The sequence below is a fragment of the Pezoporus occidentalis genome, unplaced genomic scaffold (assembly GCF_034315485.1).
Source record: "Pezoporus occidentalis ecotype Australia unplaced genomic scaffold, CSIRO_AGI_Poc_V1 ctg614, whole genome shotgun sequence".
Classification (NCBI taxonomy): domain Eukaryota; kingdom Metazoa; phylum Chordata; class Aves; order Psittaciformes; family Psittacidae; genus Pezoporus; species Pezoporus occidentalis.
The window spans coordinates 2686-23971 of record NW_026915960.1 but is presented as its reverse complement, the minus strand read 5'-3'; the positions used below and the strand labels follow the sequence as shown (position 1 = coordinate 23971).

Genomic DNA, 21286 nt, shown 5'->3' with positions numbered 1-21286 from the left:
TATCCGCCATGGAGCGTCCAGTGGGGCCCCACCGCTGCTATCGCCCCTTTAAGGCCGCGCCCTCGGCCCCGCCCCTGCCCCGACCCGCCAGACCGGTCCACCCCGCCCGACCCCACCCCCTGAAGCCCCGCCCCCCCCCCGCGCCCCCGCCCCCCCCCGGCCCCGCCCCCCCCCCCCCCCCCCCCCCCCCCCCCCCCCCCCGTCCCGGCTCGAGCGGCGCAGAACGGCCCGGAACGGCCCCGGGCAGCCCGGAACGGCCCGGCCAGGCTCGGCCCGGTTCGCCCCGGTGCAGCCCGGTCGGGCTCGGTTCCCCCCGGTTCCGTTCTCTGCGGTCCGGTCCCGTTCGGCTCGGCCCGGTTCGGCCCCCCCCCCCCCCCTCCGGTGCAGCCCGGTTCGGTCCGGATGGTGCTGGCCGGGGCCCGAGCAGCGCCGTGAGCCCGCAGGTGTCCGCATGGCCCCCCGCGGGATGCGGCCCGGGAAGCCCTTCCTCCCCCCTCTCCTCGCCCTCTTCTTCCTCCTCCTCCTCCTCCTCCTCGCCGCTACCGGTAAGGCTCGACCGGCACCGGGTGGGGGTGAACGGGACGGGACCCGGCCGGGAGCGGGACCCCGGGGTGTGGGCACCGGGAGCGGCAGCACCGGGCTGCGAGACGGGACCGGGGGCGGGGACCGGGGCGGGGGCAGCGGCTGCCCCCGGGGGGTGAGGGGGGAAACCGGCTGCCCCGTGGTGGGGAACGAGAACAAGGGGGCACCGGTAGCCCCGGGGCTGCGGGACTCAATGGGGGACAGGCGGGGGGGGACACGGGGACGGGATGCACCGGGGAAGGACCAGGAGAGCGGGGTGCACACGCGTGTGCACCTGGGTGCGGTGCGTGCATGTGTGTGTGCGCGTGTGTTCGTGTGTGTATTCGTGTGTTCATGTGTGTGTTCGTGTGTGTGTGCGAGTGTTCATGTGTGTGTTCGTGTGTTCATGTGTGTGTTCGTGTGCACACGCGTGTTTGTGTACGTGTGAGCGCTCGCGTGTGCACCTGCGGCTCCACGCACCTGTGTCTGCGTGTGCCCGTGCCCGTGCCCGTGCCCGTGCCCCCCCCTCCGCAGCCCCCGTGCCTCAGTTTCCCCGCGGCTCCCGGACCCGTGGGAACCGGCTGGGTGCCGCGGCGTGACGTCACCACCGGGGGGGCTGACCCCCCCGTCCCCCGTCCCCAACCACGTCATTCACCCCCTCGGGGTACGGGTGTGGGGGGGGGATATCGGGGTTTCGTGCAAAGAATGGGGCTGAGCCCCTCACCCCGGGGGGGGGGGGGGGGGGGGGGGGGGGCTGCGTGCACACGCGTGTGTGGGGCAGACACTTGTGTGTGAAGCGGGGTGCCCCCATCTATGCCCGGGGATGTGTGTGCGGTTACACACGTGTGTTCCCCCCCGGGGGGTTACACACGCGTGTGCACCCCAAGGGGCCGAAGCGCACACACGTGTGGCTGCTTGTGCCCCCCCCCAGCCTCGGGACACCCCAACATCCATTCCCTCCCCCCCCCCCGGTGCCGGTCGCGCAGCGGAGCCCGGCCGGGGCGTGGGGGCCGCGGGATCCGGTTGAGCCGGTTCCCGGCTCCGTTCCCACGCGCTCGGCCCCGGTGGGTGGGGACGCCCCGCGGCGGGACCTCAACCCGCCCCGACGGCACCGGTACCAGGCTCCCCCCACCCCCCCCCCCATCCACGCTTCCCTCGACGGCAGCTCCGGGACCTCCCCCCCCCCTCATATCCCCCTCCCGGTTCCCCCTTTCCCCCTTCCCCGGAGCCCATCGCTGTGTGCGGGGGAAACTGAGTCCGAGCGGCGGTGGCCGTGACTCACGGCCTGGGAGAGCCGCAATTAGTTAATGAACCCGGGCTAATCGGGGGTAATTAAGGCCGGGCCCGGCGCGGGGGGCTCTGCGCGAGGCCCCGGGGCGGCGGGGGTGGGAAGCGGCCGCAAGCCCCGGCAGCGCGCGGCATCCGCGCCGTCCGGTTGTTCCGGCCCCGCCGCTTCCCGCGGCGCCGCTGGGCGGGCCCCGGCACCACGCCCCGGCCCCGACGGCCCCGCACGGGCGAGGCTGCGCGTGCCCCCGGTGCACGGGTGCGGGAGAGCGGTGCTGAGCGTGCCCGGGTGTGAGTGAGTGGTGCTGAGTGATGCTGAGTGTGAGTGAGTGATGCTGAGTGATGCTGAGTGTGTGTGAGTGATGCTGAGTGATGCTGAGCGTGCCCTTGTGTGTGTGAGTGATGCTGAGTGTGTGTGAGTGATGCTGAGTGTGCCCCTGTGTGTGTGAGTGATGCTGAGTGTGTGTGAGTGATGCTGAGCGATGCTGTGTGCCCTGTGTGAGTGATGCTGAGTGTGCCCTAGTGTGTGTGAGCGATGCTGAGTGCGTGTGAGTGATGCTGAGTGTGCCCTGTGTGTGTGTGTGATGCTGAGTGTGCCCCCATGTGTGTGTGTGAGTGATGCTGAGTGTGCCCCCGTGTGCGTGAGGCTGAATGTGCCCCTGTGTGTGTGAGCGATGCTGTGTGCCCGAGTGTGTGTGAGCGATGCTGAGTGTGCCCCTGTGTGTGTGAGCGATGCTGAGTGTGCCCCCGTGTGTGTGAGCGATGCTGAGTGTGCCCCTGTGTGTGTGAGCGATGCTGAGTGTGCCCCCGTGTGTGAGTGGTGCTGAGTGTGCCCTTGTGTGTGTGAGTGATGCTGAGCGTGCCCCTGTGTGTGTGAGTGATGCTGAGTGTGCCCTTGTGTGTGTGAGTGATGCTGGGTGTGCCCCTGTGTGTGTGAGTGATGCTGAGTGTGCCCCCGTGTGTGTGTGAGTGATGCTGAGTGTGCCCTGTGTGAGTGATGCTGAGTGTGTGTGAGTGATGCTGAGCGTGCCCGAGTGTGAGTGAGTGATGCTGAGTGTGTGTGAGTGATGCTGAGCGTGCCCGAGTGCGTGTGAGTGATGCTGAGCATGCCCGAGCGTGAGTGAGTGATGCTGAGTGATGCTGAGCGTGCCCCTGTGTGTGTGAGTGATGCTGTGTGTGAGTGATGCTGAGCGTGCCTGAGTGTGAGTGAGTGATGCTGAGCATGCCCGAGTGTGAGTGGTGCTGAGTGTGCGCTTGTGTGTGTGTGATGCTGAGCGTGCCCCTGTGTGTGTGAGTGATGCTGAGTGATGCTGAGTGTGCCCCTGTGTGTGTGAATGATGCTGTGTGTGAGTGATGCTGAGTGTGCCCCCCTGTGTGTGTGTGATGCTCAGCGTGCCCCTGTGTGTGTGAGTGATGCTGAGTGTGCCCCCCTGTGTGTGTGTGATGCTCAGCGTGCCCCCGTGTGTGTGAGTGATGCTGAGTGTGCCTCCCTGTGTGTGTGTGATGCTCAGCGTGCCCCTGTGTGTGTGAGTGATGCTGAGCGTACCCCTGTGTGTGTGAGCGATGCTGAGTGTGCCCCTGTGTGTGTGAGTGATGCTGAGCGTACCCCTGTGTGTGTGAGCGATGCTGAGTGTGCCCCTGTGTGTGTGAGTGATGCTGAGTGTGCCCGTGTGTGTGAGTGATGCTGAGTGTGCCCCCGTGTGTGTGATCAAGGGGGGCTGTGCCCCTGTGTGTGGCTCTAAGCATGCACAAGCACCCACAGGTGCAAGTGCCGGTCGGGCGCGTGTCCGAGTGTGTCCGCACACGCATGAGCGTGCCCAAGTGCGTGCGAGCGTGCAGCGCCGTGCAGCCGGGCATGAGGAGCGCGCGTGCGCCCGTCCGAGCGTGCGTAAGGATGCTCGAGCACGCAGGAGGGTGCCTGAACGCGCGGGGGCACGCCTGTCCGTGTGCAAGCGTGTCTAAGCGTGTGCAACGACACGGGAGCGCGTGTCTGCATGTGCCCCCGAGCACACGCGTGTGTGTGCGAGCGCGTTGCCATGCGAGTACCCCCAAGCACGCCCAAGAACACACGTGTGCAAACCCGAGCGTGTGCGAGCGTGGCCGTGCCGTCGCAGGCCGCGCCGGCGTGGTGGAGGTGCAGCGCAGCGTGACGGCGGTGCTGGGCCAGGACGTGGTGCTGCCGTGCCGGTACCGGGCGCAGGAGCAGGAGCACGTGGTGCAGGTGACGTGGCTGAAGCGGGGTCCCGCCGGGAGCAGCGCCGAGGTGGCCGTGCTCAACCGGGAGCACGGGGAACACGTGCAGGAGCCCTACGCCGGGCGCGTGATGCGGCGGGCGGGGGGGCCGCTGGAGGACGGCGCCATCGTCCTGCGCAACGCGGTGCAGGGCGACGAGGGCGACTACGAGTGTCACCTCATCACCTTCCCCATGGGCAGCTTCGAGGGGCGCCTCACGCTCAAGGTGCTGGGTGAGTGCGCGGGACGCGGGTGACAGGCGATGGGCGTGGGGTGGGAGGGCATGGGGTGATGGGCAGAGGGTGATTGGTGATGGGCATGGGATGATGGCCATAGTGTGACTGGTGATGGGCATTGGCAATGGGCATGGGGTGATGGTCATAGGGTGATGGCCATAGGGTGATTGGTGATGGGCATAGGGTGATGGGCAATGGGTGATGGCCATAGGGTGATTGGTGATGGGCATAGGGTGATGGGCAATGGGCATGGGGTGATGGTCATAGGGTGATAGGCAATGGGTGATGGCCATAGGGTGATTGGTGATGGGCATAGGGTGATGGGCAATGGGTGATGGCCATAGGGTGATTGGTGATGGCCATAGGGTGATGGGCAATGGGCATGGGGTGATGGCCATAGGGTGACTGGTGATGGGCGATGGCCATGGGATGACGGGCAATGGGCATGGGGTGATGGTCATAGGGTGATGGCCATAGGGTGATTGGTGATGGCCATAGGGTGATGGGCAATGGGCATGGGGTGATGGGCATGGGGTGATGGCCATAGGGTGACTGGTGATGGGCAATGGCCATGGGATGATGGGCAATGGCCATGGGGTGATGGTCATAGGGTGATGGCCATAGGGTGATTGGTGATGGCCATAGGGTGATGGCCAATGGGCATGGGGTGATGGGCATAGGGTGATAGGCAATGGGTATAGGGTGATAGGCAATGGGCATGGGGTGATGGCCATAGTGTGACTGGTGATGGGCAATGGCAATGGGCATGGGGTGATGGTCATAGGGTGACAGGCAATGGGTGATGGCCATAGGGTGACTGGTGATGGGCAATGGCAATGGGCATGGGGTGATGGTCATAGGGTGACAGGCAATGGGTGATGGCCATAGGGTGACTGGTGATGGGCATAGGGTGATTGATGATGGGCATAGGGTGATGGGCAATGGGCATGGAGTGATGGTCATAGGGTGACAGGCAAAGGGTGATGGGCATAGGGTGACTGGTGATGGGCATAGGGTGATAGGCAATGGGTGATGGCCATAGGGTGATTGGTGATGGGCATGGGATGATGGGCAATGGGCATGGGGTGATGGGTGATGGTTACAGGGTGATAGATGACAAGACCAGAATGATAGGTATGGGGTGATGGGGAAGGGGCAATGAGGTGATGGTCATAGGGTGATAGGCAGTGAGTGATGGCCATAGGGTGATTGGTGATGGGCATAGGGTGATAGATGACAAGAACAGAATGATAGGTATGGGGTGATGGGGAAGGGGCAATGAGGTGACAGGCAATGGGTGATGGCCATGGAGTGATCAGCTTGGGATGATGGGCAATGCACATGGGGTGATGGTCATAGGGTGATTGGTGATAGGCACGGGATGATGGGCAATGGGCATGGGGTGATGGTCATAGGGTGATTGGTGATGGGCATGGGATGATGGGCAATGGGCATGGGGTGATGGTCATAGGGTGATAGGCAATGGGTGATGGCCGTAGGGTCATTGGTGATGGGCATAGGGTGATGGGCAATGGGCATGGGGTGATGGTCATAGGGTGATTGGTGATGGGCATGGGATGATGGGCAATGGGCATGGGGTGATGGTCATAGGGTGATAGGCAATGGGTGATGGCCGTAGGGTCATTGGTGATGGGCATAGGGTGATGGGCAATGGGCATGGGGTGATGGTCATAGGGTGACGATCATAAGGTGATAGGCATAGTGTGATGGGCAGTGGGTGAAGTGATAGCCGTAGGGTGATTGCTGTTGGGTGTAGGGTGATGGGCATAGGGTGATTGGCCTTGGATGATGGGCAATGGCCATAGGTGATGGCCATAGGGTGATGGGTGACAAAAGAAGGGTGATGGGTGTAGGGTGACGGGCAAGGGACAATGGAGTGATGGCCATAAGGTAATGAGGCAACTGCTGTGGGGTAGTGGAAACAGGGCGATGGGCAATGAGCACACGGTGACAGGCCAAAGGCTGTGGGGCAGTGGGTTGGTGGGCAGGGGGCAATGGGGCGATGCGGCGCTGGGGCCCGTGGCTCCGCGGTCAGTGCCTCACGGTCGCCCCGGTGCCGCCGCAGTGCCGCCGCTGCCCATCCTGAACCCGGGGCCACCGCTGGAGGAGGGTCAGGGCCGGACGCTGGCGGCCTCGTGCACGGCCGAGGGCAGCCCCGTGCCCTCCGTGCGCTGGGAGACCGAGGTGCGAGGCACCAACGCCACGCGCCGGTCGGAGCACGCCCGCTCCGCGTCCGTCACCAGCGAGTTCTTCCTGGTGCCCGGGCGCAGCATGAACGGGAAGAGCCTCACGTGCGTGGTGGAGCACCCCGGCCTGCGCCACGAGAAGAGGATCACGCACCTCCTCAGCGTCGCCTGTGGGCACCGGGGCACGGGCAGGGACACGGAGGGCGCTGGGGACACAGGGGGCATTGGGGCACGATGGGAACTGGGGACACGGAGGATGTTGGGGACGTGATGGGCGCTGGGGATCTGGGGGGGCAACTGGGGCATAGGGGGCATGGAGGACACAATGGGCATTGGGGAGGTGAGGGACGTTGGGGATGAAATGGGCATTGGGGACAATGGGTGGCACTGGGGACAATGGGATGCATTGGGGACAGGAGGGATGTTGAGGACGAAATAGGCATTGGGGACATGATGGGCATTGGGGACAATGGGAGGCATTGGGGACATGAGGGATGTTGAGGACGAAATGGGCATTGGGGACATGATGGGCATTGGGGGCAATGGGAGGCATTGGGGACAATGGGAGGCATTGGGGACAGGAGGGATGTTGAGGACGAAATAGGCATTGGGGACATGATGGGCATTGGGGACAATGGGAGGCATTGGGGACATGAGGGATGTTGAGGACGAAATGGGCATTGGGGACAAGATGGGCATTGGGGACAATGGGAGGCATTGGGGACATGAGGGACATTGAGGATGAAATGGGCACTGGGGACATGATGGGCATTGGGGACACGATAGGCACTGGGGACAATGGGAGGCATTGGGGACATGAGGGACATTGAGGATGAAATGGGCATTGGGGACATGATGGGCATTGGGGACACGATAGGCATTGGGGACAATGGGAGGCATTGGGGACATGATAGGCATTGGGGACAATGGGAGGCACTGGGGACATGAGGGACATTGAGGATGAAATGGGCATTGGGGACAATGGGAGGCATTGGGGACATGAGGGATGTTGAGGACAAAATGGGCATTGGGGACATGATAGGCATTGGGGGCGATGGGTGGCACTGGGGACAATGGGAGGCATTGGGGACATGAGGGACGTTGAGGATGAAATGGGCATTGGGGACATGATGGGCATTGGGGGCAATGGGAGGCATTGGGGACATGAGGGACATTGAGGACGAAAGGGGTATTGGGGCCAATGGGTGGCACTGGGGACATGAGGGGCATTGAGGGCCATGGGAGGGTTGCAGGGAACCTTTGGGATCTGGAGAGCACAGGGAACGCTGAGGGGACTGGGACACGGTGACCATGGGGACCATGGAGGATGCTGGAGACATTGAGGGACGCTGGGACATGGGGTGCATTGAGGGACACGGGGGTGCAGTGGGGGGGGGGGGGGGGGTGCCGGGCCATGGAGGACCCGGGGCTGTCCCCTCACGGGCGCTGTCCCCAGACCTCTCGGACGCGTCGGTGCTGGGGCACACGGAGGAGTGGCAGGAGGGGATGGAGGGGGCGGCGCTGACCTGCCTGGGGGACGGCAACCCCCCCCCCACCTACAACTGGACGCGGTGAGGACCCCCCCCTTCCGTTATCCCGATCCCACCGGAGCGGCCCCTGCCCGGTTCGTGTCCCCGCTGCATCCGGAGCTCCATCCTGTCCCTGCTGTGCCCACTGCCCGTGCTGGGGTCCCGGGCCACGTCCCTGCTGTGTCCTCTGCTTGTGCCCATGTCCTGTTTGAGTCCTGACTGTGTTCCATGTCCCTGCCGTGTCCCCCATGTCCCTGCTGTGTTCCATGTCCCTGCCATGTCCCCTCCTTGTTCCCATGTCCCTGCCATGTCCGCCATGTCCCTGCCGTGTCCCCTCCTTGTGCCCATGTCCTGGTAGTGCCCTGACTGTGTCCCATGTCCCCCATGTCCCTGCCGTGTCCCCCATGTCCCTGCTGTGTCCTCTGCTTGTGCCCATGCCCTGCTTGAGTCCTGACTGTGTCCCATGTCCCTGCCATGTCCCCCATGTCCCTGCTGTGTCCCATGTCCCTGCTGTGTCCAGTGTCCCTGCCATGTCCCCTCCTTGTTCCCATGTCCCTGCCGTGTCCCCCATGTCCCTGCTGTGTTCCATGTCCCTGCCATGTCCCCCATGTCCCTGCTGTGTCCAGTGTCCCTGCCATGTCCCCTCCTTGTTCCCATGTCCCTGCCGTGTCCCCCATGTCCCTGCTGTGTTCCATGTCCCTGCCATGTCCCCCATGTCCCTGCTGTGTCCAGTGTCCCTGCCATGTCCCCCCCCTTGTTCCCATGTCCCCCATGTCCCTGCTGTGTCCCCTCCTTGTGCCTATGTCTCCCATGTCCCTGCTGTGTCCCTGCTGCGTCCCCTCCTTGTTCCCATGTCCTGGCGGTGTCCTGTGTCCCATGTCCCTGCCATGTCCCCCTCCTTGTTCCCATGTCCCCCATGTCCCTGCCGTGTCCCCCATGTCCCTGCCGTGTCCCCCCCTTGTGCCTATGTCTCCCATGTCCCTGCCATGTCCCCCCCTTCTTCCCATGTCCCTGCCGTGTCCCCCCAGCCTGTGCCGCATCCCCCCCCCCTTGTCCCCTGTGCCCACGTCCCTGCCCTGTCCCCTGCCTGCTCCTGGCCATGTCCCCACTGCGTCCAGACCTCTTTCCTGTCCCTGCTGTGGGTCCCAGGGCACGTCCCTGCTGTGACCCGTGTGTGTCTGCCCCCCATGTCCCTGCCGTGTCCCCCCCTTGTTCCCATGTCCCCCATGTCCCTGCCGTGTCCCCCCCTTGTTCCCATGTCCCTGCCGTGTCCCCCCCTTGTTCCCATGTCCCCCATGTCCCTGCCGTGTCCCCTCCTTGTTCCCATGTCCCCCATGTCCCTGCCGTGTCCCCCCCTTGTTCCCATGTCCCCCATGTCCCTGCTGTGTCCAGTGTCCCTGCCATGTCCCCTCCTTGTTCCCATGTCCCTGCCGTGTCCCCCCAGCCTGTGCCGCATCCCCTCTCGTCCCCTGTGCCCACGTCCCTGCCCCGTCCCCTGCCCGCTCCTGGCCGTGTCCCCACTGCCGTGCCCTGCCCAGGCGTGCCCGTACCCGCACCGGTGCCGAGCGCCGCGGCGGCGGCTGCTGGTGCAGTGCCCGGACAAGCCCGGCCGGGGCCGGGGCAGGGCGGCAGCCGTGGGAACCGGCAGCGCCGGCTTTGATGGCGGCAGCACCGCCCTGAGCCGCCCGGGCACGCCGCGGGCTCCAGGGGCTGCGCCGGTGCCGATGGTGCCGGTAACACCGGTGCTGGTGGTGCCAGTGGTGCCGGTAACACTGGCGCTGGTGGTGCCAGTGCCGATGGTATCGGTGCCACCGGTGCTGATGGTGCCGGTGCTGGTGGTGCCAGTAACACCGGTGCTGATGGTGCCAGTGCCAATGGTATCGGTGCCACCGGTGCTGATGGTGCCGGTAACACCGGTGCTGATGGTGCCGGTGGTGCCGGTAACACCGGTGCTGGTGGTGCCAGTGCCGATGGTATCGGTGCCACCGGTGCTGATGGTGCCGGTGCCGGTGGTGCCGGTGCTGGTGGTGCCAGTAACACCGGTGCTGATGGTGCCAGCGCTAATGGTATCGGTGCCACCAGTGCTGATGGTGCTGGTGGTGCTGGTGCGGTGGTGCCAGTAACACCGGTGCTGATGGTGCCAGTGCCAATGGTATCGGTGCCACCGGTGCTGATGGTGCCGGTGCTGATGGTGCAGTGGTGCCGGTGTCGTCAGTGCTGATGGTGCCGGTGGTGCCGGTCACACTGGCGCTGGTGCTGGCAGTGCCGATGGTATTGGTGCCACCAGTGCTGATGGTGCCAGTGCCCATGGTGCCGGTGGTGCCGGTGCTGGTGGTGCCAGTAACACCGGTGCTGATGGTGCTAGTGCTGATGGTATTGGTGCCACCGGTGCTGATGGTGCTGGTGGTGCCGGTGGTGCTGGTGCGGTGGTGCCAGTAACACCGGTGCTGATGGTGCCAGCGCCAATGGTATCGGTGCCACCAGTGCTGATGGTGCTGGTGGTGCTGGTGCGGTGGTGCCAGTAACACCGGTGCTGATGGTGCCAGTGCCAATGGTATCGGTGCCACCGGTGCTGATGGTGCCGGTGCTGATGGTGCAGTGGTGCCGGTGTCGTCAGTACTGATGGTGCCGGTGGTGCTGGTCACACTGGCGCTGGTGCTGGCAGTGCCGATGGTATTGGTGCCACCAGTGCTGATGGTGCCAGTGCCCATGGTGCCGGTGGTGCCGGTGCTGGTGGGCCAGTAACACCGGTGCTGATGGTGCCAGTGCTGATGGTATTGGTGCCACCGGTGGTGCTGGTGCTGGTGGTGCCGGTGGTGCTGGTGCGGTGGTGCCAGTAACACCGGTGCTGATGGTGCCAGTGCCGATGGTATCGGTGCCACCAGTGTTGATGGTGCCAGTGCCCATGGTGCCGGTGGTGCCAGTAACACCGGTGCTGATGGTGCCAGTGCCGATGGTGCCAGTGCCCATGGTGCCGGTGGTGCCAGTAACACCGGTGCTGATGGTGCCAGTGCTGACGGTGCTGGGTGCCGCAGGTTGGACGCGCCGCTGCCCGCCGGGGTGCGGGTGAAGGGGGACACCCTCATCTTCCAGCGGCCGCTGGCCGTGGCCGACGCCGGGGATTACATTTGCCACGTGTCCAACCGCGTGGCTGCCAAGGAGGCGAGAGCCAACGTCAGCGTCAGGAGCAGGGTGGCCGGTGGGTGCCCCTCGTCCCTCCGTTCCCTCCCTTTCCCACCCATCTGATCCTCAGCCACCCATCCGGCGACTCACCCGTCTGCTCATCCACCCGCCCCTTTACTCATGTGTCTGCTCACCACCCATCCGTCCACTCATCCGTCTGCCTGCTCAGCTCCCTGTCCATCCATCCCTCTGCTCATCCATCCCTCTAGCACCTCTCACTGCCCAGCCATCTCTCCACCCATTGCTCATCCACCTTCCCATCCGTCCATTTACTCAGCCATCAGCCCATCCATCCACCCATCCATCCACCCATCCATCCATCCATCCATCCATCCATCCATCCATCCATCATCTATCCATCCATCCACCTATCCATCATCCACCCATCTATCATCCATCCATCATCCATCCACCCATCCATCATCCATCCACCCATCCATCCATCCACCCACCCATCCATCCATCCACCCATCCATCCATCATCCATCCATCCATCCATCCATCCATCCATCATCCATCCATCCGTCCATCCATCCATCCATCCATCATCCATCCATCCATCATCCATCCATCCATCCATCCATCCATCCATCCATCCATCCATCCATCCATCCATCCATCCATCCATCCATCATCCATCCATCCATCATCCATCCATCCATCCATCCATCCATCCATCCATCCATCCATCCATCCATCCATCCATCCATCCATCCATCCATCCATCATCCATCCATCCATCCATCCATCATCCATCCATCATCCATCCATCCATCCATCCATCATCCATCCATCCATCCATCCACCCATCATCCATCCATCCATCCATCCATCCATCCATCCATCCATCATCCACCCATCATCCATCCATCCATCCATCATCCATCCATCCACCCATCCATCATCCACCCATCCATCATCCATCCATCCATCCATCCATCCATCCATCCATCATCCATCCATCATCCATCATCCATCCATCCATCCACCCATCCATCATCCACCCATCCATCATCCATCCATCCATCCATCCATCCATCATCCATCCATCCATCATCCATCCATCATCCATCCATCCATCCACCCATCCATCATCCATCCATCCTCCATCCATCCATCATCCATCCATCCATCATCCATGGACTCATCCACCCATGGATATCCCCTTCTCTCCATTCACCTCCCATCTCCTCCCCACCGCCGGTGTCCCGCAGACGACGAGGTGCGGAAGGTGGACCTGGTCTCGGCCTCGGTGGTGGTGGTGGGCGTCATCGCCGCCGTCCTGCTCTGCGTCCTCGTCGTCGTCGTCGTCGTCATGACCCTCTACCACAAGCGCAAGACCAAGCGCATCTCCGAGAAGTAGTAAGAGCTGGGGTTGAACGTGGGGGGGAAATGGGGCGATGGGGGGGGGACACAGGGGGCTAGTGCTGAGCATCCCCCCCCATGTCCCCAGTGAGGAGGAGCTGACCCTCACCCGGGAGAACTCCATCCGCCGCCTGCACTCGAGCCACAGCACGGACACCCGCACCCAGGTGATGCAGGGGGGGCTTGGGGGGGGGGGGTGCTGTGGGTCATGGGTGGGGGACCCAAGGAGTTGAGGCTGGGGGGCACTTTGGGTGATGGGGTTTGGGGATGATGGGTGGGTTGTGTGCCCAAGGGTGCTCTGGGTGATGGGATCACTGCGGCAAAGGGTGCTGGGGGATCCAGGGGACTGGGTTTGAGGGTGCTGAAGGAGGAGAAGCAGGGAGTGGGGTGCCCATGGGATGTCTGTGGGACCAGTCCATGGGGTGTCTGTGGAGCCAGTCCATGGGGTGTCCTTGAGGCCAGTCCATGGGTTGTCTGTGGGACCAGTCCATGGGGTGTCCTTGAGGCCAGTCCATGAGCTGTCTGTGGGACCAGTCCATGGGGTGTCCTTGAGGCCAGTCCATGGGTTGTCTGTGGGACCAGTCCATGGGGTGTCCTTGAGGCCGGTCCATGGGGTGTCCATGAGGCCGATCCATGGGGTGTCAATGGGGCTGCTCAATGGGGCGTCCTTGGGGCAGGTCCATGGGGTGCCAGTGGGGTCAATCCCTGGGGTGCCCATGAAGCCTGGTCCATGGGGTGTCAATGGGGCTGCTCCATGGGGCCGGTCCATGGGGTGTCAATTGTGCTGCTCCATGGGGCTGCTCCATGGGGTGTCAATGGGGCTGCTCTATGGGGTGTCCGTGGGGCCAGTCCATGGGGTGTCAATGGAGCTGCTCCATGGTGTGTCTATGGGGCTGGTCCATGGCGTGTCAGTGGAGCTGCTCCATGGGGTGTCCATGCGACCTGTCCATGGGGTGTCAATGGGGCTGCTCCATGGGGCCAGTCCATGGGGTATCAATGCGGCTGCTTCATGGGGTTTCAATGGGGCTGCTCCATGGGTTTCCATGGGGCCAGTCCATGGGGTGCCAACGGGGCTGCTCCATGGGGCCAGTCCATGGGGTATCAATGCGGCTGCTCCATGGGGTATCAATGGGGCTGCTCCATGGGGTATCAATGGGGCTGCTCCATGGGATGTCCATGCGACCCGTCCATGGGGTGTCAATGGGGCTGCTCCATGGGGCCGGTCCATGGGGTATCAATGGGGCTGCTCCATGGGGTGTCAATGGGGCTGCTCCATGGGGCTGCTCCATGGGGTGTCCGTGGGGCCGCTCCATGGGGTGCTTGGCTCTAACGGGGCTCTTGCAGCTGGAGGAGACGCTGCAGCTGCGGGCAGAGAGCCGCCAGGGCAGCCTGCGTGGGGACAGCCTGCGCGGCACCAGCATCTGCTCGGCCATGGTGAGCACCGGGGTCCATGGGATGTGGGACGGGACTTTGGGGTCCACGCGTGTGACCCCGTCCCGTCCCTACGCGCAGAGCGAGGAGCCCGAGGGCCGCAGTTACTCCACGCTCTCGACCGTGCGGGAGATCGAAACGCAGACCGAGGTCCCTGCGGCGCCGGCGGGGAAGGAGCCCAAGGACGAGGAGGAGGAAGGCGGCGGCGATGACCCCATCAAGCAAGCCATGACCCACTTCGTGCAGGAGAACGGCATGCTCCAAGCCAAGCCCACCACCAACGGCATCTACATCAACGGCCGCGGGCACCTCGTGTGAGCCGCTGCCCATGGAGGTTGTGGGGGGGGGACACACACACATGATGGGGGGCACGGACACCCCCCCCCGCTATGGGGCACAGGGTGAGGGACACGCTCCGTGCGCACCCCCTGCCTGCGGGCACAGCGCCGGGGGGGCGAGGAGGTGACGGCGGCACCGGACATCCCCCCCCCCCCCCCCCGGGTGTGGGGACACCCCAAGGACAGGGGCAGGAGCCCCCCAACACCACCCCCCCCACCCCCCCCCCAAGCCCCCCCCTCGGACTCTGGGCCGGTTCCTGCTTTGCAGGCGGCACTTGGGGGGCTTCCGTCCCCTCTCCCCTTCCCCCCCCCTCAAAAACCCGGACCCCCCAACGCACACCCCCACCCCCCCCCACCCCACAGAACCCCCCTTGGCAGCCCCCGGTGGGGCCCCCCCCATGCGTGGGGCTGGTGATGGGGGTCCCCGGGACGCGTGTCCCCGTGTACAGACCCTGTATAGGACGGGGCCCCCCCCCGCTGCTGCGGCCCCGCTTGTAAATAAACCCCTGCGGGCCTTGGGACCCCGTGTCCGACGCGTGTGCGAGGATGGGCACACGAGCGCGTGTGAACGTGCACAAGCGTGTGCACGTATGGCACAAGCATGTTCAAGTGCGGCACAAGCGTGCACAAGCATGTGCATGTATGGCACAAGCACGTTCAAGTGCGGCACAAGCGTGCAAACATATGGCACAAGCGTGCACAAGCGTGTGCACATATGGCACAAGCACGCTCAAGTGTGGCACAAGCGTGCGAACACATGGCACAAGCGTGCACAAGCGTGTGCACGTATGGCACAAGCACGCTCAAGTGTGGCACAAGCGTGCACAAGCATGTGCATGTATGGCACAAGCACGCTCAAGTGTGGCACAAGCGTGCAAACATATGGCACAAGCGTGCACAAGCGTGTGCACGTATGGCACAAGCATGAATAAGCGTGCACATGTATGACACCAGCACGTACAAGCATGCATACATATGGCACAAGCATGCGCATGTATGGCAGAGGCGTGCATAAGTGTGCGCACGTATGGAACAAGCATGCACAAGCATGTGGACGTATGGCACAAGCAAGCACACGTATGGCAGAGGCGTGCACAAGCATGCGCACGTATGGCAGAGGCATGCATAAGCGTGCGCACGTATGGCACAAGCATGCGCGAGCATGTGGACGTATGGCACAAGCATGCACGCGTATGGCCGAGGTGTGCATAAGCGTGCACACGTACGGCAAAAGCACGCACAAGCGTACACACGTATGGCATAGGCGTGCATAAGCGTGTACACATACAGCACAAGCATGAATAAGCGTGCGCACATATGACAGGAGCATGCACAAGCATGCACATGTATGGCATAGGCGTGCATAAGCCTGTGCACGTACAGCACAAGCATGAATAAGCGTGCGCACGTATGACAGGAGCATGCACAAGCGTGCACACGTATGGCACAAGCATGAATAAGCGTGCACACATATGGAACAAGCATGAATAAGCGTGCGCACGTATGGCACAAGCATGAATAAGCGTGCACACATATGGAACAAGCATGAATAAGCGTGCGCACGTATGGCACAAGCATGAATAAGCGTGCACACATATGGAACAAGCATGAATAAGCGTGCGCACGTATGATGCAAGCATGAATAAGCGTGCACATGTATGGTGCAAGCATGAATAAGCATGCACACATATGGAACAAGCATGAATAAGCGTGCACACGTATGGCACAAGCATGAATAAGCGTGCGCACGTATGACAGGAGCATGCACAAGCATGCACATGTATGGCATAGGCGTGCATAAGCGTGTGCACGTACAGCACAAGCATGAATAAGCGTGCGCACATATGACAGGAGCATGCACAAGCGTGCGCACGTATGACACAAGCATGAATAAGCGTGCACACGTATGGCACAAGCATGAATAAGCGTGCGCACGTATGGCACAAGCATGAATAAGCGTGCGCACGTATGACACAAGCATGGATAAGCGTGCGCACATATGACACAAGCATGGATAAGCGTGCGCACGTATGACACAAGCATGGATAAGCGTGCGCACGTATGGCACAAGCATGAATAAGTGTGCGCACGTATGGCACAAGCATGGATAAGCGTGCGCACGTATGACACAAGCATGGATAAGCGTGCGCACGTATGGCACAAGCATGGATAAGCGTGCGCACGTATGGCACAAGCATGCACAAGCGTGCACATGTATGGCACAAGCATGAATAAGTGTGCACACATATGACACAAGCATGAATAAGCGTGCACATGTATGGCACAAGCGTGCTCTGCACATGGCCCCGGTGCACGAGGAGCAGGAGCACACGGAACCCACACGGGTGCCCCAGAGCGTGCACGAGCACCACGCCAAGGGCACCCAAGTGTTCGTGTGCGTGTGCATGAGCACCGGTGCTGGTGCAAACACAAGCGTTGGCGTGCGCTGGTGAGCGTGGGTGCACACACAACAGCGGTGCACACTGGTGAGCATCGGTGCACACACAACACTTGTGATCATTGGTGCACACGCAACGTTGGTGCTCGCCGATGATTGCTGGTGCACACACAATGTTGGTGCTCACTGGTGAGCATTGGTGCACCCACGACATTGGTGCACACACAAGCGTTGGTGATCATTGATGCACACGCAGCTCTCTGGTGAGCATTGCTGCACCCACGACACTGGTGCACACACAAGCGTTGGTGATCATTGATGCACACGCAACTCTCTGGTGAGCGTTGGTGCACACATGACATTGGTGCATACACAAGCGTTGGTGATCATTGATGCACACACAGCTCTCTGGTGAGCGTTGGTGCACACATGACACTGGTGCACACACAAGCGTTGGTGATCATTGATGCACACGCAACTCTCTGGTGAGCGTTGCTGCACACATGACACTGGTGCACACATGACATTGGTGCACACACAAGCGTTGGTGATCATTGATGCACACGCAACTCTCTGGTGAGCGTTGCTGCACACATGACACTGGTGCACACATGACATTGGTGCACACACAAGCGTTGGCGCTCGCTGGTGATCACTGGTGCACTCACAATGTTGGTGCTCACTGGTGAGCATTGGTGCACACACGACGTTGGTGCACACACAAGCGTTGGCGCTCGCTGGTGAGCATTGGTGCACACATGACGTTGGTGCACACACGACGTTGGCGCACACACAAGCATTGGTGCTTGCTGGTGAGCATTGGTGCACACACAAGGTTGGTGCTCACTGGTGCTCACTGGTGCACTCACAAGGTTGGTGCTCATTGGTGCACTCACAACGTTGGTGATCATTGGTGCTCATTGGTGCACTCAACATTGGTGTTCGCTGGTGATCATTGGTGCACTCACAAGGTTGGTGCTCACTGGTGCACTCACAAGGTTGGTGCTCATCGGTGCACTCACAAGGTTGGTGCTCACTGGTGCTCATCGGTGCACTCACAAGGTTGGTGCTCACTGGTGATTGTTCATGCACACACAAGTGTTGGTGCTCACTGGTGCACCCGCAACGTTGGTACTCACTGGTGATCATCGGTGCACTCACAACGTTGGTGCTCGCTGGTGCTCATCGGTGCACCCGTAACGTTGGTGCTCATTGGTGCACTCACAACGTTGGTACTCACTGGTGCTCATCGGTGCACTCACAACATTGGTGCTCGCTGGTGCTCATCGGTGCACCCGCAACGTTGGTGCTCACTGGTGCTCATTGGTGCACTCACAACATTGGTGCTCATCGGTGCACCCGCAACGTTGGTGCTCGCTAGTGATCGTGCACACACAAGCGTTGGTGCTCGCTGGTGATCATCGGTGCACCCGCAACGTCAGTGCTCGCTGGTGATCACTGGTGCACTCACAGTGTTGGTGCTCACTGGTGCTCATTGGTGCACTCACAACGTTGGTGCTCACTGGTGCACTCACAACGTTGGTGCTCGCTGGTGCTCATTGGTGCACACACAACGTTGGTGCTCACTGGTGCTCATTGGTGCACTCACAACGTTGGTACTCGCTGGTGCTCATCGGTGCACACACAACGTTGGTGCTCACTGGTGCTCATCGGTGCCCTCACAACGTTGGTGCTCACTGGTGCTCATTGGTGCACTCACAACGTTGGTGCTCACTGGTGCACTCACAACGTTGGTACTCACTGGTGCTCATCGGTGCACTCACAACGTTGGTGCTCGCTGGTGCACTCACAACGTTGGTGCTCACTGGTGCTCATCGGTGCACTCACAACGTTGGTGCTCACTGGTGCTCATTGGTGCACTCACAACATTGGTGCTCACTGGTGCTCACTGGTGCACTCACAACGTTGGTGCTCACTGGTGCTCATTGGTGCACTCACAACATTGGTGCTCACTGGTGCACTCACAACGTTGGTGCTCGTCGGTGCACCCGCAACGTTGGTGCTCACCGGTGCTCATTGGTGCCCTCACAACGTCGGTGCTCACTGGTGCTCGTTGCCTGCGGTTTGGAGGTGCCGGCAGCAGGAAGCGCTTCGCGGGCGGCCGCCACCTTCCTGCTGCGCCCCGGAGCCAGCAGAGGCCTCGCGGCTCCCCCGGCCCCGGCACTTCCTCCCTAGGGCTCTTCCGCCCGCTGCGCCCCGGGCGCGGCGCCGGTGCCGGCCATGGGCAGGGGTTGATCGCGGCCATGTCGCGGCACAAGGCGAGGCGCAAAGGCGGTGCCCGCGAGCGGGTCTTCGGCTGCGACCTCCTGCAGCTGCTGCAGCGCTCGGGGCAGGACGGTGAGCGCGGGGGCACCGGGGGTTGCCCGGGCTGGGTCTCGCCGCGGTTGCGTCACCGGTGCCGCAATCGGGCTCTTCCGGTGAGGGCCCCCTCTGAGGTTTGGGGGTCCCAGAGTGGTCCAGGGGGGGCCGGGGATGGGGGCTCTGAGGGGTGATGGGGCCTGGTGCTCGCCCCCCCCCAGTGCCGCAGGTGCTGAGGAGCTGCACGGAGTTCGTGGAGCAGCACGGGGTGGTGGATGGGATCTACCGGCTCTCCGGGGTGTCCTCCAACATCCAGCGGCTGCGGTGAGCGGGGCCGGAGGGGATGGGGATGGCGATGGAGCGGGTGGAGAAAGGATGGAGATGATGGAGACAAGAGTGGAGGGGATGGAGACAACGGAGACAGGAAGAGATGGGATGGAGAGGATGGGGACAGGAGTGCAGGGGATGGAGCTGGAGCAGTTGGGATGGAGATGATGCAGCAAGGATGGAGCTGGAGACAAGGGTGGATGGGATGGAGATGATGGAGAAATCATGGAGACAATGGAGACAGGAACAGGAGCAGATGGGATGGAGCTGGAGTAGTTGGGATGGCGATAAGGGAGAAAGGATGGAGATAAAGGGATGGAGATCAGATGGACCCGGGATGGAGCTGGAGACTGGACTGGGTCAAACAGAAGGAAGATGGGAATGGGATGGAGACAGGAGCTGGAAGGAGGGAGATGGGGACACGGGACCACATGGGGTGCTGGTGGGATGAGACACGAGGAAGCGGGAATGCAGTGGGAGGGCGAAGGGGATGGGGCCAGCTCAGGAGCCAACCCAGCTCCATCCCCGTGGCTCGCCCCTCCCATCCCACAGCCCCGGCTCCAGCCCTTCCCCTCCTTCCTCCTCCCTGTTCAATTCTCGTTTCCTTCCCACCCCTACCGGCTCCAGGGGTTGCACTTTTCCCCTTTCCTCACACTGGCGCATCCCCCCTGCCCGCAAGGGCCCCGACAGCCCATAGCCCCAGTGTCCCCAGCATCCCCTGCGTCCGCAGTGTCCCCAGCATCCCCAGTGTCCCCAGCATCCCCAGTGTCCCCAGCATCCCAGTGTCCCCAGCATCCCCTGCATCAGTAGTGTCCCCAGCATCCCCAGTGTCCCCAGCATCCCCTGCATCCGCAGTGTCCCCAGCATCCCCAGCATCCCCTGCATCCCCAGTGTCCCCAGCATCCCAGTGTCCCCAGCATCCTCTGCATCCGCAGTCCCCAGCATCCCCTGCATCCCCAGCATCCCCTGCATCCCCAGCATCCCCTGCATCCCCAGTGTCCCCAGCATCCCCTGTATCCCCAATGTCCCCAGCATCCTCTGCATCCCCAGTGTCCCCAGCATCCCCTGTATCCCCAGTGTCCCCAGCATCCCCTGTATCCCCAGTGTCCCCAGCATCCCCTGCATCCCCAGTGTCCCCAGCATCCCCTGCATCCCCAGTGTTCACAGCATCCCCTGCCCCTGCCATGCCCCATCCCCAGCATCCCCCAGTCCCCACCATTCCCAATGCGCCCCCATTCCCAGCATCCCCCCGTGTCACCAAGGCCATGTCTGACCAACCCTCCCCATTGCCAGCCCATCGGGGCTGTGTCTGTTCCCCAGCAACCACAACAGCCCTTGGGACACCCCAGGGATGCCCCAGTGCAGCCAGAGAGGGGGATCCCCTCATCCCCATCCCATTCCCATCTATCCTGGCTTCAGCAGTAGCTGAAACCCATCCCATCCTATTACCATGGCAACCGCATCCCCATCCCCATCCCACCCCATCCCCATCCCATTCCATTCCCAACCCATTCCCATCCCCATGCCATCCTATCCCCATCCCATTCCCATCCCACCCCATCCCCATCCCATTCCATTCCCAACCCATTCCCATCCCCATCCCATTCCCATCCCCATCACAATCCTATCCCCATCCCATCCCCATCCCATTCCCTTCCCATTCCCATCCCCATCCCATCCCATTCCCATCCCCATCCCCTCCCCATTCCCATTCCATCCCCATTCCCATCCCCATCACAATCCTATCCCCATCCCATCCCCATCCCATTCCCTTCCCATTCCCATCCCCATCCCATCCCATCCCATTCCCATCACAATCCTATCCCCATCCCATCCCATTCCCACCCCATCCCCATCCCACCCCATTCCCATCCCA

The 21286-nt window shown here is 62.3% G+C and overlaps 1 protein-coding gene across 2 annotated transcripts; it reads left to right on the top strand.

Moving 5' to 3' along the window:
• The first annotated feature begins 204 nt into the window (after positions 1-204).
• NECTIN4 (nectin cell adhesion molecule 4) lies at positions 205-14374 on the top strand. 2 transcript variants are annotated; one of them, XM_062639722.1, is made up of 9 exons: positions 205-545; positions 3960-4310; positions 6400-6690; positions 7977-8091; positions 11085-11248; positions 12447-12594; positions 12686-12764; positions 13942-14031; positions 14110-14374. In XM_062639722.1, the coding sequence occupies exons 1-9, from the start codon at positions 452-454 to the stop codon at positions 14344-14346; spliced, it is 1569 nt and encodes a 522-aa protein (XP_062495706.1). In that variant the 5' UTR covers positions 205-451; the 3' UTR covers positions 14347-14374. The 2 variants fall into 2 exon arrangements, with proteins under 2 accessions (XP_062495706.1, XP_062495708.1); XM_062639724.1 differs by lacking the exon at positions 6400-6690.
• The last annotated feature ends 6912 nt before the right edge of the window (positions 14375-21286 follow it).

Bases quoted from the DNA above. Each gene is read 5' to 3' on its own strand.
- NECTIN4 (XM_062639722.1), top strand. From the start codon at position 452: ATGGCCCCCCGCGGGATGCGGCCCGGGAAGCCCTTCCTCCCCCCTCTC. The intron at 6,691-7,976 runs GTGGGCACCGGG...CGCTGTCCCCAG, and splicing joins GCACCTCCTCAGCGTCGCCT to ACCTCTCGGACGCGTCGGTG. The intron at 8,092-11,084 runs GTGAGGACCCCC...TGGGTGCCGCAG, and splicing joins CCCACCTACAACTGGACGCG to GTTGGACGCGCCGCTGCCCG.